We start from the raw sequence: 16,876 nt of genomic DNA, 5'->3' as shown, positions 1-16,876 counted from the left end.
TAAGCAATTATGAATTCTTCAATTTCTTATTTCTTGTTCTTTGTCATGAGTAGCTAAATTCCCTTACTAGGGTTGTGAACCCAATGATGGGTGTTTTGTGATTGAGTTTGTGATTGATATACACATAATGGATTATTAGGGTTTACTTATTTTTCATTCTTCATTCATAATTAATGGTTGCAAACATTGATTAAAGCCATAAACTTTAATTTATTTGGAAAAATAATTTGGGTTGGTAAGAATAAATAACAAGGACTCAAAGCTTTAAAATTTGTTTAATAAATTCACTTAGGAATAAGAAGAATTTACTTGGAATAATTAATCGTTCTTCATAGTTTCTTTCTTATATTTGGGAAAATCATAGAAAGAGATAATCTCTGTTTATTGGGAAATAGTAAAGATTCATATAGAGATTAAAGTGCATTCATATAATGATCCATTGGAAATATATCAAGATCAATACCCATGATCATTACTAAACAAACTAAAGTTCAATCAATGCGGAATCTTCCCAAAACATAACTCAAATTCCCCTTCCTTCGACGAACTTGCTTCCACCAATTCATGTGGCTCCAAAACCCTAAGATACGCGCTTAAAGTTATCAAGTACTCTCCATAACCTTATAAGGACTTCATGTCCACTTTAGGATCACGTTAGTATACTCAAAATGCACACAACTTGAAATTTCCAAGATGTAACAGGAACCCTAAGCACAGATTATAGAGATAATTTGTATATGAATCGTAAGAAATCAGCAACAATACCAGACTTCTTTCATAACCTGAAAAAGTAAAGGGCTTCGTATCAACGTGAATCCCTAGATTCATCGAAAATTTCGCAAAACCATCAAACGAGCAGCTCAATCGAACAATCAACACCTCAATCGAGTTCTCCACATCATTTTAATACCTCAAATCGAATATTCAGTACAAAACCCTAATTTTACAAACTTGATTCGAAGAAAAAATAGAAAAATTCTCGAAATTGATTTTTACAAACCTTCGAGAAACCCTACGAGGGTACTATCGGAAGAAAGATCTCAAGCAGGTGATTATGAAACCATTCTCTGATACCATGTTAAGCTATATATGTGATCAACAATGGTGAAATAAGATTGATGCTAACACCATTGAAGAGAGAGAAAATGGAAGTCGGTCAAAACAGAAATAGCCAAAAATGAATTGTTATCTTCTCATTCCAAAATATCCGAGTTTATATACAAACACATACACATGTGGAAACTGAAAACTAAAATTAGATTGGGCCAGGTCTATTTAATGACTGGGCCTATATCTTTATTCCGGAGATGGGCTTGATCAGGCTTCATCTTCACAAAAACCTTATATCACGTTGTTCCCTCTATTTCATTTTATGTGTAGGTGTTTAATTGAACATAAAATTTAAAAAATTAAAAGAGATTATTGATAATAAGCCAAATTGTCTTGAAAATAACGTAAGTATCCTTTTAAATGAGTGGTAATCAAATGTCACATGCCTTTTACAAAAAATAGGACACGTTTGTCCATGAGAACTATTCATTTTTTTCCAGAATAATTTTTCACTTTCTTTCAAAATCAGTGTTTTGTATAAAATTTATAAATCCAACCCTAAGAGAAGTGCTCTGAATCTGTTTTCCAAATCCACCTTCAAAAAGTTCAAATAAAGTGCTTTCTTTTCTCTTTTACAAATATAACCAGACATAACTTCATCTTCGACTTCAACTTCATAAATTTTAAATAAAATAAAAAAATATTTGCGATTCATAGCCAAATGCCTACTTCATTTATTGTAACAATCAGACCTTTAACTTAAGCTTTGACCATGATTCTAGACTTAGAAAAAATCGAGACGAAAAATGTTGGAGTCGGAAATTGGAATTTGCAAAGTGCGGGCCGTACTTCATCTTGGACGATCAGTGGACGCCTTAACTGGAAGGACTCGGACGTACATTGAAGGCGTACGTCGAGAGGAAGAAAGCAGAGAACAACCGGAAAGTGGCATCCTAGTAAAGGTTGTGGCACGGCCGTACTTAGCACGTGACGTACACAGTGCCCATACTTCACCAGGGAAATTAGTTACTCACTGGAATTTGACATTCTAGGTACGGGCCATAAAGTGCGGCCCGTACTTCAAAGTATGGGACGTACTTGGCACTCGTACTTCGTCCGCTTCAGTGAACAATATAAATACGCAGACTCAGCTTTATTTTCTTATTTTCAAATTCCTGAACCCTAAGACGACCTATTCTTATTCTCCATCACCAAGAACACTAAGGTAAGTAATCCTAACCTATTCCAAATGGATTCTAACATATATTTATGACCATTAAGCAAGAATTCATTGTTCTTAACTTAGGCTTTTCAAGAAAACCCATTTAAAGGGTTCAAGACTTTGGCTTTTGGGATTCTTCTCAAAGTTCAGACCTTTCTTGAAAATTTTGGAGCATATTCAGGTATGTGGGGCTAACTATCTACGTTAGGGAATGTTCATGATTCTCCCTACGCCTCATTCTACATGCTTATCAGTAATTTGACTCAGAATACAGTTTACCCTAGTTTCTTGAATAGTTGTAGAACAGCTAGCTTCTAGGGTTATAGTTTCATAATTCGTTCATGGTTATCATTTTGAATATCATGAACTTAGTACGTAATCATTACAGACTTGTATATTGACATCACATGAGTCTCAATCAGTGTATAATCAGTTATTGGCTTAAGTTCCATAATCAGAAACAATTATCATGCTATCAATTATAGCTCAGTCTCAATATCATAAATTGGTTAATGTTGATCACATGTATCTGTATTTTTGGGCCCTAAGCCACGGTTTATCGACGTATTGTCGTGGCCTAAGGCGCTTTTTGCTTTTTATACATTATTTGGGCCCTAGGGCCACAGATATATTTACGCTTATACGAGTGATTCTTCATTCAGAAATATGAAGTATTCATATCTTTACTTCACATGTTCAGTTCAGTTATCAGTTTCAGTTTCAGTACTTACAGTTCTTTCTTTCAGTTTGCTTTACATACCAGTACAATTCAAATGTGCTGATGTCCCTTTTTATTACGATGCATGCAATAATTTACAGGTTGACAATCCAGCTAACTAGGACATGCAAATCGTATCGTCAAGGTGAGCCCGGTTCATCGGGTGTTATCCTTTCGATCTTTCCGATTTTTAGACAATTATCTTTTCAGTATTCTTTAGAGGCTTCATAGACAAAGTCTAGTCAGTCATATATTAGCAGACTTTGATGTGTTAGCCTTGTTGGCGTTGATTTCAGATGTTTTAGACTTAAACAGTATGTTCACATTTTATATATTTCAGCCAGACTTTTTAGTAGATCGGTATGTGTTAGTCTTATTTCCTTATTTTAGCTTGTTTTGATATTACATGTTGATTCAGCCAGCCTATGGTTCACTCGGTCACATGTAGTTAGGCACAGATTGCCGTGTTACACCTAGGCCATGGTTCAGGGCGTGACATTAATGTTGGCCGGTAGAGGAGGATGGAGCTTTAGATTTTACCTTGTAGACTTCTTTTTTTGTGTTGCATGTAAAGGTAGATTTCAGAAAGTCTTATTGAAATATTCTTAGGAGTTGGCATAACACAAAACCTCATGTATTGTACATATAAAATCGTTCTTTTTCTTTTGACTTAATTCATAGATAGCCCCTTAAAATGGTTCACTTGTTTTACTTTGACATTTCAACTAAGGCTAATTTAAATTGAATACTTCAAACTTAACAAATATGTTCAGATTAAACATCTCACGCTGATGTGGCACAATAAATAATATGCATTCGCTCATGTGCTGACATTTTATTTTATTTTAATAACTTTTTCCTTCTTCTACTTTCTTTTTCTTTTCAAATATATTTTCCTTTATTCTTCGCTTTTGGCCCTGGACCATCTTCCTCTTCAGTGGCATATGTAGGATTTTTAATGCTGCTATCGACATTTTAAAAAGTAAATAAATGAATAATTAATATAATAATGTTATATTAAAAAAATTATCCTAAGCGTATCAATAAAGAATAATTTAAGTAAATTACAATAACTTTTCTCGACGAGCTTTCATATTTTGAAATTTATTCATAATAGTCTCATTAGAGATAGTATTAAATATTCTTTTTTTATATAAGGCACCAAAGTACTTAAAAGTCTATCATCCATTTGATTTCGTAAATTAATTATAATCAACTTCATCGCCGAGAAAGCTCTCTCAACTTCTCAAATGTACAGTAGCAATTGGCAAAAGTAAAACAAATTTCACAAGTTGAAACACAAGAGGATAAGTCCCATGCTTCTTCGTCTCTACGAGTATCTTGGAGAGATTATCAAGTCCTTTAAGATTGAAAAATCTTTTATCATGATCCCGAACATCAACAATATAATTATCAAAGCTGAACGCGAAGATCAACCACAAAGTACTTATCAAAATCAATAGGATATAAAAACCCGCATCAAGTAATGCAGTATTTGGTTGAACATATAACAAATACTAATGCACTGTTTGGTTGATGACATTAAATCATGCGAGAATCTATTCATACAAAATATTATTTTTAAAGATAATATATAAGGATTAAACTATTTAAAGATAGTAATAACTTAGTTATAACAACCCCTTGTTGACACATATTTATGCATAACAATCACTTCATTAATAATTACCGCATAAATAATCCCCTTTTGATATTATAATATAATCCTCTCATAAAATGTAAATCAAACGACCCAAAGTAAATGAGTAACATTTACCTTGTTTTTTTGTTGCAAACTTTAGCCATAGCACAGTTAAACGGTTGATTTTCTTTTCCAATTCCACACTATCAAAATCTTCAACTCCTTTTCTCGGTCGGCGGTCCAAGGCGCCTTTTTTAAAACCCATATAATTCTTCATTTTCACTGAACCCGCCGGAAAAAGATCTGTAAATATATAGTCAGATCCAGCTTGCATTTTGCCTGAAATGTTGCGTCTAAGGGCATTTCGCCCTACAAATGACAAGATCGTCAAGATTCATATGCATCCCACGCACCCTTGGCTCGTTACCGCTGATGCATCCGATCACGTCTCCGTTTGGAATTGGGAACACCGCCAGGTATTACTTCTTCTTTTTTTTCTGCTTTCTGTTTTTGTTTGGATTGATGAATCTAAATTGGTTGATTGCCAGATTATTTATGAACTGAAACCTGGTGGTGTTGATGAGCGCCGTTTGGTTGGTGCCAAATTGGAAAAACTTGCTGAGGGCGAATCAGGTAATTGTGTTTATTAGTTTTTGTTAGATTTGGCGTGTTAGTAGCATCAACAATATCTACTACTATGCCTCAAACTTTTACCTTATAAAAAATAACAATATCTACTACTATGCCTCAATTCCAAACTTGATGTTAAGTTAGAACATGTAGATTTTGATTGACATGTCGATGGTATGCATAAATATGGAAATTAGCTGGTTAACTCAACAATCAAAAGAAAAACTTAGTTGGTGAACTCATTGTTATGTAGGTATGTTGCAGATTGTGTAATGACAAAGGAATTGAGAACTGGGATAGTCACTGAATTGGTGATTTTAGTTTATTATTGCTATAACATTATGCACCGAATTTTACATGATTCTGAGTTTTGGAAAAGCTAAAATACTACTAGTAGAAGAAGAAAAAGTAATCGAAGGTAGTCTATACGGGAGTGAGAGGAATTACACTCTAATTAGAGAATTTAATAGTTCATTTTTGATTCAGTTGTTTATTGACGGAGTGTCGGATAGACCGTTTCTTGATAAGGTGAGTGTCACACAGACCTTAAGTTAAAACTAGAAGATCTGTACTAAAATTTCTGGTGTAACATTCAATAGTACTAGTTTCAAAAAAAAATAAAAAATTCAGGTGTAACACTTTAGTAAGAGTAAGCAATGGCGATGGAAGAAATTTGGGCAAATCTCAGTTCCTTGTATTTTGGGATTTGTAGGGAAAGCTCAGGTCGAGCTTGCCCCTTGCGAGATGCAAATTCACTAGAACTGTGATATTTCTCTTAAGATTAACATAGCCTGGCTCCTGGGCATAGCACACTCTATATAGGATATCAATTAGATTATCAGCGTTCAAATATCTTCTTTTTTATAACTGTGATGTCTGGACCAACTTGTAGAACTGTACACAGAATTCTCTGAGCTCAGTTCAATTGAGAAAGTTGAGATTCTAAATTCTAGTGGCTTGGGTTAGGGGTGCTGGTTAAGTGTATATTCACTCTATGAATCTGAACTTTTAATGTTGGGGTAAATCAGTGAGAATCGACTCGAAGTACTGAACAATTTGTTGCATTTGACTAAGGCCAACAAATTATTGCATTTGACTGAGGCCACTGGCAATGCACATTGTTGCCAGTGGGCTAACTAACCCTGTAGGAGTCCATAATTTTTTGCACATTGGCTCACTTTATTTATGTTTGTGAATTATGTCGCATGATACATTTTCAAAAAGTAGTCCTTTAGAATATTATACAGTCTGTAGTCATTTATCTTTTTAAACTTCTCTTTATATTTGTCTGCAGAGCCTAGAGGGAAACCTACAGAAGCCATACGAGGTGGGAGGTAATTGATGCTTACCTTGGACTTCCATAACTTTTCCAGCTTCCTTAATGTCTTTGTTGAATCTTACTATGCCATTCTGGTGCATGGTTCAAGTGTAAAGCAGGTTAGCTTTTACGATGATGATGTACGCTTTTGGCAACTCTGGCGTAATCAGTCTGCTGCTGCCGAGTCCCCAGCAGCTGCTGGTCATGTCACTTCAACTTTTACTTCTCCTGCTGCATCAACCAAAGGACGCCATTTTCTTGTTATTTGTTGTGAGAACAAAGCTATTTTTTTAGACTTGGTGACGATGCGTGGTCGTGATGTACCGAAGCAGGAGCTTGACAACAGATCACTTCTATGGCAAGTCTTAAATCCATCAATTTCATTTTTGTATTATCCAGCCTTTTGTACTTTTACGGTTCTTAACGAATTTAATCTTTTTGAATCTGCCCAAAAGTTAAACTATCTGTTTGCAGCTATTTCTTAGACTACCATTTCCTAGGAAATTAAGTTTTCTAGGCTACTATTTCATTGTATCAGCGTTGCCAACTACCAGTCAACCTAGAGCATCTCAAGTTTGTTGCACTTAACCAACAGTTCACTAAATGTGCTTACTATTTCCTACTGCTCTAAGTCATTACAGAAACTGTTTTTCAGTTCCTTCCTGTCTACTAGTTTCTTTTTATTTCAGGCAAAAGTATATTTTAATTGACCGTCATCAATAGGATGCAAAGGCCATACAAAAACAGGGAGCTGTACACTGTTTTCAACCAGCTAAAGATGCCTCTTCTCCTTCCTCTCCACTAGACTCTTAAATGTTGAAGCGGGGAAACGACTCAGCAAACAGTTGGGAAATCGAAATGAGAAGAATATTATGTTTAACAAGATCTAAGTTGAATTAGGCATTCTTCAAAACATTATTTTTTGCTTAGGCTAAATGGGATTACGAAATCCTGTAGTTGGAAGGAACTTTCAGAGATGATAATGGAGAGAACAAAATTATATATCCATGATTTATCACACAAACACAATGGAACTAGAGGGGCTGAACATGAATTTTACTGGGGTGTATGGACCTGGTCCAAGGACTGACAGGGAAGTTTTATGGGAAGAGCTGGTTGCCAAAAGAGGACTTTGGCATTATCATTCATGGCTGATTGGTAGTGATTTTTATGCTGAATTTACCAAATCGGCAAAAGAGTTCACTGAGATGATACCAGATCTGTCTTAAGTTGATTTGCCTCTTCACGGGGGCCAATTTACTTGGTTTAGAGACAATTCTGACAATAGAGTTCAAGAATTGGTAGATTTTTTATCAACAGTGACTGGGACGAGATATTCAAGTACATGAAACAGAGAGTTCTTCCCAGAACCATCCCATATTATTGCCCAAGTTTTCTGGAATGCGGAGAGTGAGGAAATTGAAGAATGTCTTCAAATGTGAAAATATGTGGCTAAGAAACTGAGATTGCTAAGAAAAGATAACCAGTCATATAAATGATAGAGTTTATTTGGTATTTGATTTGAGCTAAAATAAATACTTTTCTGTCATACTGGTGTTTAGTCTTCTGCTGACAAAAGTTGTTCTCTGGGTCATGGAAAGTTGGAAAAATGCATATGTGATTATCTTAATTTGCTTGTTCTTTTGAATCTCTTGCAGTATGGTGTTCCTGTCTAAAACAACTGCTGCTGATGGCCCTCTTGTGGCTTTTGGAGGGTCAGATGGTGTAATTAGAGTTCTTTCGATGATAACATGGAAGGTCTCATTTTAGAATATTTGGTTTGTCAAGTCTTTCTGATATTTGTTCCATTCATTGTCAAAACGAGTAGGTGAATAACTCCGGCGCTTCTTTTCTGCAGCTTGCGCGAAGATACACAGGAGGTCATAAGGGAGCAATTTCTTGTTTGATGAATTTCATGGCTGCTTCTGGCGAGGTACTTGTTATGACTTCCAGTGGATAATTAAATCCCTTTTTATCACCTTACACTATGTAGGACATGAAATTTTAATCCAGAACCTAGTGTCTCCATCTATAATTCAAGATATAGGTTGTGTCTCAGAAATATGTCCTAGATTTATAGTTGGTATATGGAGTTTGTAGGTGTTTGGACATGATTAGTTGAAGTTTGAAAAAAAAAAGAGTATTTGAAGTTGAAGATAGAAAAGCGTATTTATTAGTTTTGGTTAAGCTGGTTGGCGGTTGTTGGTGTGCTTAAAATTTTCCTCTTCTCTCTCCTCAAGGATATTGAGATATTTCTATCGAGAAAGAGATGGTACTATTTCAGGCCAAGATATGCTTCATCGTTTGCAGCTTTTGTATCAGTTAAACTAGCAATTTTGCATTGATCTTCTGTGTGCAGGGGAGTCAGCCAAAAGAGATTGACAATCACATCTCTCTTTTAGACTTCGAAGGCCTGTCGGGATCTCAGAAAAATAATACTAATAGATCTTGATTGTGAAAAGTATGTTTTCCAGTTCTTATGATTTAACACAGAGAGCTTAAAGAAAATTTCAGTCTACAATGAAGCTGTACTTCAACTTGAAGAAGGGTGTCCTCTATCTAACAACTTTAAATTTATTTATTTTTTTGACAAGGAACAACTTAAACTTTTAGATGTGGTGGTTCACGCATTTCAATAGAAGTGGACTTAGGTTCTTCTGAGTTTCTTGCCTTGGTAATTCATTTATTGTCAGATAGAAGAATCTTAAATGAAGTAGATAATTTGTTAGGGCAGTGTTGATTTCTGTGTCAGAGAGAAGTAAGGGGAAAAAGGGAAACATCTATCTAAGGTCCTTGGCTTGCATGGTTCTGTACCTAGTTCACTTTGTAGTAAATAAAATGAAACTGGATTACAGAAGTATATATGCTTGCTCTCCAGCCATTCAACATTTGAACGTCCCTTGTGTTTCCCTTTCTCAATATATAAATTGAGAAACAGAAATTGAAGTTACATAAAAGAAAATGAATTGTTGTTACGAAGAATATGGAAATTTTACTCTGAGATTTGTTACTGTAAACAGAACAGCTGGAAGTGACAATTCTGTGTTCTTATGTAATTTACATAAACGAATGGATATCTCATTGCAATTCCCTTTGCTATCATGTATATGCAGTCTCTTCTAGTTTCTGGTGGGAGTGACGGATTGCTTATACTTTGGAGTGCAGACAACGCTCTTGATTCAAGAGAACTTGTTCCCAAGCTCAGCTTAAAAGTATTTTCTTATTCCTTTAGTTCGTTTATCCTTTAAATTTCTACTGCTATTTAATTTCAACGAGTAAGATTTTCATTTGCCGTTGCTAAAAGCAAAAAAATGAGAACAATTTAGTCCGTGGAAGAATAGACCAATAAACAGGGTTGGTGTCTCATTTGATGTAAATGCATCCATTTACCAGCTTGTAGTTCATAGTATTAGATGTCGAGAATCCACCCCCCCAAGGGGGCACGAGAAGGAAGCATAAACAAACCTAGTTCTTTATTTGTTTCAGAACTGTCTTTTCAATGCATTGTCACATTTCAACTTTCAAACAGGAAATGGTCGTGATGGTAATTGGCCAGTATGGTCTATTGGTTAAAATATGTAAAATTCTTGTTTATTCCTCATGTTTCCTGATTAGTAGCTGGACATGTTGATCACCTCTTTTTTTCCTATGTTTGGAAGTAAGGTCAATTTAGAATACAATTTATCCACTTCAAAAAATAGAATACTAGCGTGTTACTACTTTTTGGTAAACTTCTTGTGTTTCTTGCCCTAACATCAATAGAACTTATTACTTTATCCAAAAAAAAAAAAGAATAATACTAGAATATTAACAGTTTTAAAGAATTGAGTAGAGAGACTGGCCTCCCGGTGCCCAACCCTGCTTCTGTTAACACAGAAACAGTGTTTTAGTAGAAGTCCTTATCGTTCATAGCATTCATTATAGTTTTATATTCCAAGAATTTATTCTGTTATTTTCCATTTCTTTATTAACCACTTGGTCCCTTTGCACGGAATGCATCTGGAAAATCAATGATAGATGAAAGTTGATTGAACTGCAAGTCCTTGCATGCTTTTTATTAAATCCCTGAAGCATTTCTTGACCTTCCAATGTTATACTTTATAGGCTCATGATGGTGGGGTTATTGCTGTAGAGCTCTCCAGAGTGATTGGTAGTGCACCACAGCTCATTACTATTGGTGCTGATAAAACATTAGCAATCTGGGACACAGTCTCCTTTAAGGTATGGTACTAGATCTTTTAGATTTGTTGCTTTACGCACATAGCGGGTATATTTCTGATAATAATAATAATTCAATCCAATTGCAGGAATTGCGTCGAATAAAACCCGTTCCAAAACTAGCTTGTCACAGTGTAGCATCGTGGTGCCACCCACGGGCTCCCAACCTCGATATCCTGACCTGTGTCAAAGATTCTCATATATGGTAGGAATACTTCCACACACCTCCCTTGGTTGGAATATTATTAACACTGCTTGAAGTCTTCCCTCTTTGGGCAGAACATGATACTCTGTTACAACTTTGCAGGGCTGTCGAGCACCCCACCTATTCTGCTCTTACAAGGCCATTGTGTGAACTTTCTGCACTAGTTCCTCCACAATTACTTACCTCTCACAAGAAGCTGAAGGTGAAACTACTATAGATAAACAACGTGGTTTATCTTAACATTTTCCTTGCTGTATATCTTGTCTTTCAAATCTTACCTATTTTTCCTTAGCAACTTCTTAGGTTTAGGAAGATTGATAATTTGAAGTGTTAAATCTACACTATGATGGTGGGAAAAATGAATAACCAATAAATGTTTTATCATTTTAGGACGAGCAAAGCTGGAATGTTTGAAGTTTGGCTATTGTAATCGGAAAGTGATTTTTACAGTATCTTTTTTATAAGAGGAATTTATACTAGTTTCTTCAACTAGATAATTTTGAGGGCTGTTTATGCACTCTATCATATCCTATAGGGTTAAGATTATGCAGGAGGGCATCTAACTATTTGACTTTTAGAAGATGACTCGAGTCTTGACTACAATTTATTTATGTTTTTCTCTCTGGCCTTTTAGGTTTATTCTATGGTTGCACACCCTTTACAGCCACACCTTGTAGCTACTGGAACCAATATTGGCATTATTCTGTGTGAATTTGATCAGAAGTCTCTTCCTCCTGTAGCAGTACTGCCAACACCAGCAGAAAGTCGTGAACATACTGCTGTCTATGTAGTTGAAAGGGAATTGAAGCTGTTGCAATTTCAGTTATCTAACACCACTGCTCCAGCACTCGGAAGTAATGGCTCTTTGAGTGACACAGGAAGGTTCAGAGGAGAGATTCCTGAACAACTCCACGTCAAACAAACCAAAAAGCATATTACTACTCCAGCTCCGCACGATTCGTACTCAGTTCTTTCTGTCAGCAGTTCTGGGAAGTAAGTGGTTCACAGACAGTAGCGGTACCCTAGCCCTATATCAGGCTTAGCATAGCAGACCGCATCTAGTATCTTCAACATTATCTTGATTTGTCTTATTGCCTCATATTGTTAAAAGCCTCATCCATTATTTCTGTTATGTTTTTTTAAGTTGTACTGTCCGGTTTTACAAGGTTCTGAACTGTAACGTTTTGCAGGTATCTAGCAATTGTATGGCCTGATATTCCTTACTTCTCTATCTACAAAGTCAGCGATTGGTCAGTTGTTGATTCTGGAAGCGCAAGGCTTTTGGCTTGGGATACTTGTCGAGATAGGTTTGCTTTGTTGGAATCTGCACTTGCTCCTAGAATTCCCATTATTCCAAAAGGCTCATCTAGAAAAGCGAAGGAAGCTGCTGCAGCTGCAGCACAGGCAGCAGCAGCTGCTGCATCTGCTGCTTCTTCTGCTGCTGTTCAAGTTCGTATATTGCTGGATGACGGGACATCAAATGTATTAATGAAGTCGGTGGGAAGCCGGAGTGAACCAGTTATTGGCTTGCATGGAGGGGCATTACTTGGTGTGGCCTATCGAACTTCTCGAAGGGTTAGTCCTGCTGCTGCTTCAGCAATTTCAACAATTCAGTCTATGCCATTATCAGGCTTTGGAGGTAGTTCTGTATCTTCATTTAGCACCATGGAAGACGGTTCTCAAAGATCTGCAGCTGAAGCAGCACCTCAGAACTTCCAATTATACAGCTGGGAAACATTTCAACCAGTGGGTGGTCTTCTTCCTCAACCAGATTGGACAGCATGGGACCAAACAGTTGAGTATTGTGCTTTTGGTTATCCGCAGCACATTGTCATATGTTCTTTGCGTCCACAGTTTAGATACTTGGGGGATGTGGCAATTCCTTTTGCCACTGGGGCAGTTTGGCAGCGAAGGCAGTTATTTGTTGCTACTCCTACTACCGTTGAGTGTGTTTTTGTGGATGCTGGGGTTGCGCTTATTGACATAGAATCAAAACGAAGAAAAGAGGAAATGAAACTTAAAGAGGCACAGTCAAGAGCTATTGCTGAACATGGAGAATTAGCCTTGATAACAGTCGACAATCAACAAACAAATCCACAAGAGAGGATAGCATTGAGACCCCCAATGCTACAAGTTGTGCGGTTGGCTTCTTTTCAGCATGCGCCCTCTATTCCTCCATTTCTGTCATTGCCTAGGCAGTCAAAAGTTGATGGTGATCCATCGAGTGTGCTCAAGGAGATGGAAGCTCGTAAAGCTAGTGAGGTGGCAGTTGGTGGTGGTGGGGTTGCAGTAGCTGTCACTCGTTTTCCTGCAGAGCAAACACGTCCAGTTGGACCTCTTGTTATTGTAGGTGTTCGAGATGGTGTTCTTTGGCTAGTTGATAGATACATGTGTGCTCATGCAATATCCCTTAGCCACCCTGGTATCCGTTGCCGATGTTTGGCAGCTTATGGAGATGCTGTTAGTGCTGTAAAATGGGCCAGTAGACTTGGCAGAGAACACCATGATGATTTAGCGCAATTTATGCTTGGGATGGGTTATGCTACTGAAGCACTTCATTTACCTGGAATATCCAAGAGGCTAGAGTTTGATCTGGCCTTGCAGAGCACTGATTTGAAAAGAGCACTTCAGTGCCTTCTAACAATGAGCAACAGCAGAGATATTGGGCAAGAAACTGTTGGATTGGATCTGAACGATCTGATGAACATGACAAAAAAGAAGGAAAATGTTGTTGATGCTGTTCAAGGAGTAGTTAAATTTGCCAAGGAGTTTATGGATCTCATTGATGCTGCAGATGCTACAGCACAAGCTGATATTGCTCGTGAAGCTCTTAAAAGACTAGCTGCTGCTGGTTCTATAAAGGGAGCTCTACGAGGTCAGGAATTAAGAGGTGTTGCTTTACGGCTTGCAAATCATGGGGAGTTAACACGACTCAGTGTATGTCACTTGTTTTGTTTCCAATTGGTTCATTGACACGGCCCTTTTTTTTAGTAAATCTATTAGGCAGGGTACCTAGTAGCTCATTTTATGGATTTTCTCAAATAAAGCCTTCACAATGTGAAAATAACAGGAGGTGCAAAACATAAAAGCTACTAGGACTTACAGAGTGTCCTAACTTGACAATGAGCTGTAAAATTAGCTTAAATCATGAATGAGCTAGCATATGTATAACTAGAATATGACCTATCCATTGTCCAACACTGGACCATAGCTAGTGCTTTAGTTCTGGGCAATGTCATAAGTGTGTCCCAACTAACAGGATCGAAACTGGACAGTAGAGTTAGGCAAAGAAATAGCTTGATTGTGAACTCCATCCTCGTTTCTGGCAGCTTGACTCTCAACGGTCGACATTGAGTATGTCGCCTGCTTCTTTTCTGCTTTTGTTTCAGATCCTCATATACATTTGAACTTTACTAACTGGCTCTTGGCTCCTTTATACCTTATCCCTTGATAATGATCTTCCCCAAGTCTGAATTGATCATCTATGCTATCAGATTTAAATTAATTTAACCTAGATGATTAACCATTGATTTACATTTCTACGTTTTATTTTTTTCCCATGCTTCTGGGTCTGATAAAGAAAGCAGTCAAATTCAAAGGATCTTTCAGTTTTTCTGCTTCTAGTATATTCTGTTACCACCCTCTCGACTCTGCTAACATGATAGGCGTTCCTTGTGAAATTTGAGATCGATAGCATCAGTTGCACGACAGGATTCATTGTATATTTACCAAATGATTTTAAGAGAATAAATTTCCTCACATAGTGCCAAATGAATTTTTTGCAGAACTTGGTAAACAACTTGATATCAGTTGGTGCGGGACGGGAGGCTGCATTTGCAGCTGCACTTTTGGGAGACAATGTACTTATGGAGAAAGCATGGCAGGAAACTGGGATGCTTGCTGAGGCTGTACTACATGCACATGTAAAATTTCATTTTCTAAATGTTGGATTGGTGTTTTGACCTATAAATTAGCACTTCAATTAATAGCCTCCACCTTCTGCTTTGGATTCGATCTCTTGATTTAGTATTTGTTACAAATGGTCTCTCTCTCTTTTTTTTTTTCAGGCTCATGGTCGACCTTCGATGAGAACCTTGGTCCAGGCATGGAACAAAACGTTGCAGAAGGAGATGGAGCACACTCCATCAATGAAAACTGATGCAGCAGCTGCATTTTTGGCCTCTCTCGAGGGGCCTAAGCTCACAAGTTTGGCAGATGCTGCAAAGAAGCCACCAATTGAAATACTGCCACCTGGTATGGCATCTCTGTACGGTCCTAATCCCGGTCAACCCAAACCTCTTCTGGGCAAGCTGGGCTTGGCACAACCTGGCAAACCACTACTTTTGGAAGGATCTAAAACGACAGCACCAATTGGTTCTGTTCCAGCTGGAAGCGACACAACTGCAACATCAGAATCAGGTGTTCCTCCTAAATCAGAAAATGGGGCTTCAACTACACCAGAATCAAGTAATCCACCTGCGCCAGACTCTGGTGCTGCACCTGCACCAGTCTCTGGTGCTGCACCCGCATCAGAGACTGGTGCTGCACCCGCATCAGAGACTGGTGCTGCACCCGCAACAGAAACTGGTGCTGCACCCCCGACAGAAACTGCTGCTGCACCTGCTCCAGAAACTGCTACTGTACCTGCTCCAGAAAATGGTGCCGCTCCTGCAGAATCAAGTACATCCCAAGCATCACACTCGGATGCTTCAGTTGCTGCTGAAGCAATTGTGCCTGCTGCACCAGCACTTAATGAAAAGCCCTCAGACTATCTGGCCTTGGTCCCATCAACTTCAGCTGCTATGGAACCAACTACAACCGGCTCAATTGTTCCATCGACTTCAGCCACGGGTCCACCACTTGCACCAGAAAATAAGAAACCAAGTTTTCCTGATGAGCCTCTAATGATTGATTTTTCTTGACGTGCTCTAATTGCATGTTCACCTTTCCCTTGCAGATTCTCTGCGTACGAGTGGTATGGATTCCTCGCATTACATTTTGTATAATAGTGGAGTAGAATCTCTTATACTTTCTTTTTATGCTTAATGCACTATGTATGCTGCAGTTGAAGCTGCGAGTTCTTTGGTAGGATCGTTATCTTAGGTGTCAAGGTCTGTTTTGTTAATATTAGTTTGTCCTGTCTGTTCCTTATTCTTTGATTTGGGGGGATTTTGCCAGTTCACATCATCTTGTGCTCCGTCTTTCTTGATTTTGTAACCTCTTTTTTTTCATCTGATATAACTTCATTATACCTCTCATTATTTTATGCTGCATCTTCCTTTTTTCCCCTTTTTTCTGTATCTTTTTCTTGGGTGGAATTAATTTTGATTTGGTTCAAATTCTTTAGGGGCAAACATGCTTGTGAGATGTGACACTTTGTTCTTCAGCACCTGCTTCTTTATTCACTGTCTATTTCGCGGTATTCAAGTTGACCTCCACATTTTGAATTTATCACTCGTAAATTTCTTTAGAAAATGTGGTTTGAGATTTGTACCAGTCAAATACTATCAAAACTTCTCTCATTTCCATGGTCCAACAACAACAACATACTCAATGTTATCCACAAGTGGGGTCTGCGGAGGGCAGGATATTCCCCTATTTTGTGAGATAGAGAGGTTGTTTCCGATATACCCTCGGCTTAAAAAAAGTGAAATTTGAAGCAGGATTAAAAAGAAAATAATGACAACAAAATATCAAGATGAATATAAAGCAAAAGAAGCAATAGATAGTAGTAAAATTGAAGAATAAGATACTACGAGAATACTAACTAAATAAGGAGAGGATGAGCAGAGGAGACTAGCCCTCTGCCTCTCCCACAAACAAGTACGACAATACTCGACTACTTACTATCTTTTTACCCTAATTCTCGACCT

General features: G+C 37.5%; 1 protein-coding gene across 2 annotated transcripts; it reads left to right on the top strand.

The window, feature by feature from the left end:
- The first annotated feature begins 4,190 nt into the window (after positions 1–4,190).
- Positions 4,191–16,264, top strand: LOC132064446 (uncharacterized). 2 transcript variants are annotated; one of them, XM_059457426.1, is made up of 15 exons: positions 4,191–4,360; positions 4,888–5,108; positions 5,181–5,265; positions 6,557–6,596; positions 6,690–6,938; positions 8,239–8,338; positions 8,439–8,513; positions 9,694–9,792; positions 10,685–10,801; positions 10,888–11,003; positions 11,106–11,205; positions 11,638–11,996; positions 12,194–13,940; positions 14,789–14,926; positions 15,071–16,264. In XM_059457426.1, exons 2-15 carry the CDS (start codon positions 4,977–4,979, stop codon positions 15,923–15,925), a joined length of 4,212 nt encoding a protein of 1,403 aa, XP_059313409.1. In that variant the 5' UTR covers positions 4,191–4,360; positions 4,888–4,976; the 3' UTR covers positions 15,926–16,264. The 2 variants fall into 2 exon arrangements, with proteins under 2 accessions (XP_059313409.1, XP_059313410.1); XM_059457427.1 differs by lacking the exon at positions 4,191–4,360 and having other exon boundaries at positions 4,872–5,108.
- Positions 16,265–16,876: the final 612 nt, after the last annotated feature.

This window comes from Lycium ferocissimum, chromosome 7 (genome assembly GCF_029784015.1).
Source record: "Lycium ferocissimum isolate CSIRO_LF1 chromosome 7, AGI_CSIRO_Lferr_CH_V1, whole genome shotgun sequence".
Taxonomy (NCBI): Eukaryota; Viridiplantae; Streptophyta; class Magnoliopsida; order Solanales; family Solanaceae; genus Lycium; species Lycium ferocissimum.
The sequence above is the reverse complement of the archived record's forward strand: the minus strand, read 5'-3'. Positions and strand labels throughout refer to the sequence as shown.

What these genes read in the sequence shown, in the direction of transcription:
- LOC132064446 (XM_059457426.1), top strand. Translation starts at nt 4,977, where the DNA reads ATGTTGCGTCTAAGGGCATTTCGCCCTACAAATGACAAGATCGTCAAG. An exon ending in ACTTGCTGAGGGCGAATCAG is followed by an intron (nt 5,266 to 6,556) that starts GTAATTGTGTTT and finishes ATTTGTCTGCAG; the next exon opens with AGCCTAGAGGGAAACCTACA. An exon ending in GACAACAGATCACTTCTATG is followed by an intron (nt 6,939 to 8,238) that starts GCAAGTCTTAAA and finishes AATCTCTTGCAG; the next exon opens with TATGGTGTTCCTGTCTAAAA.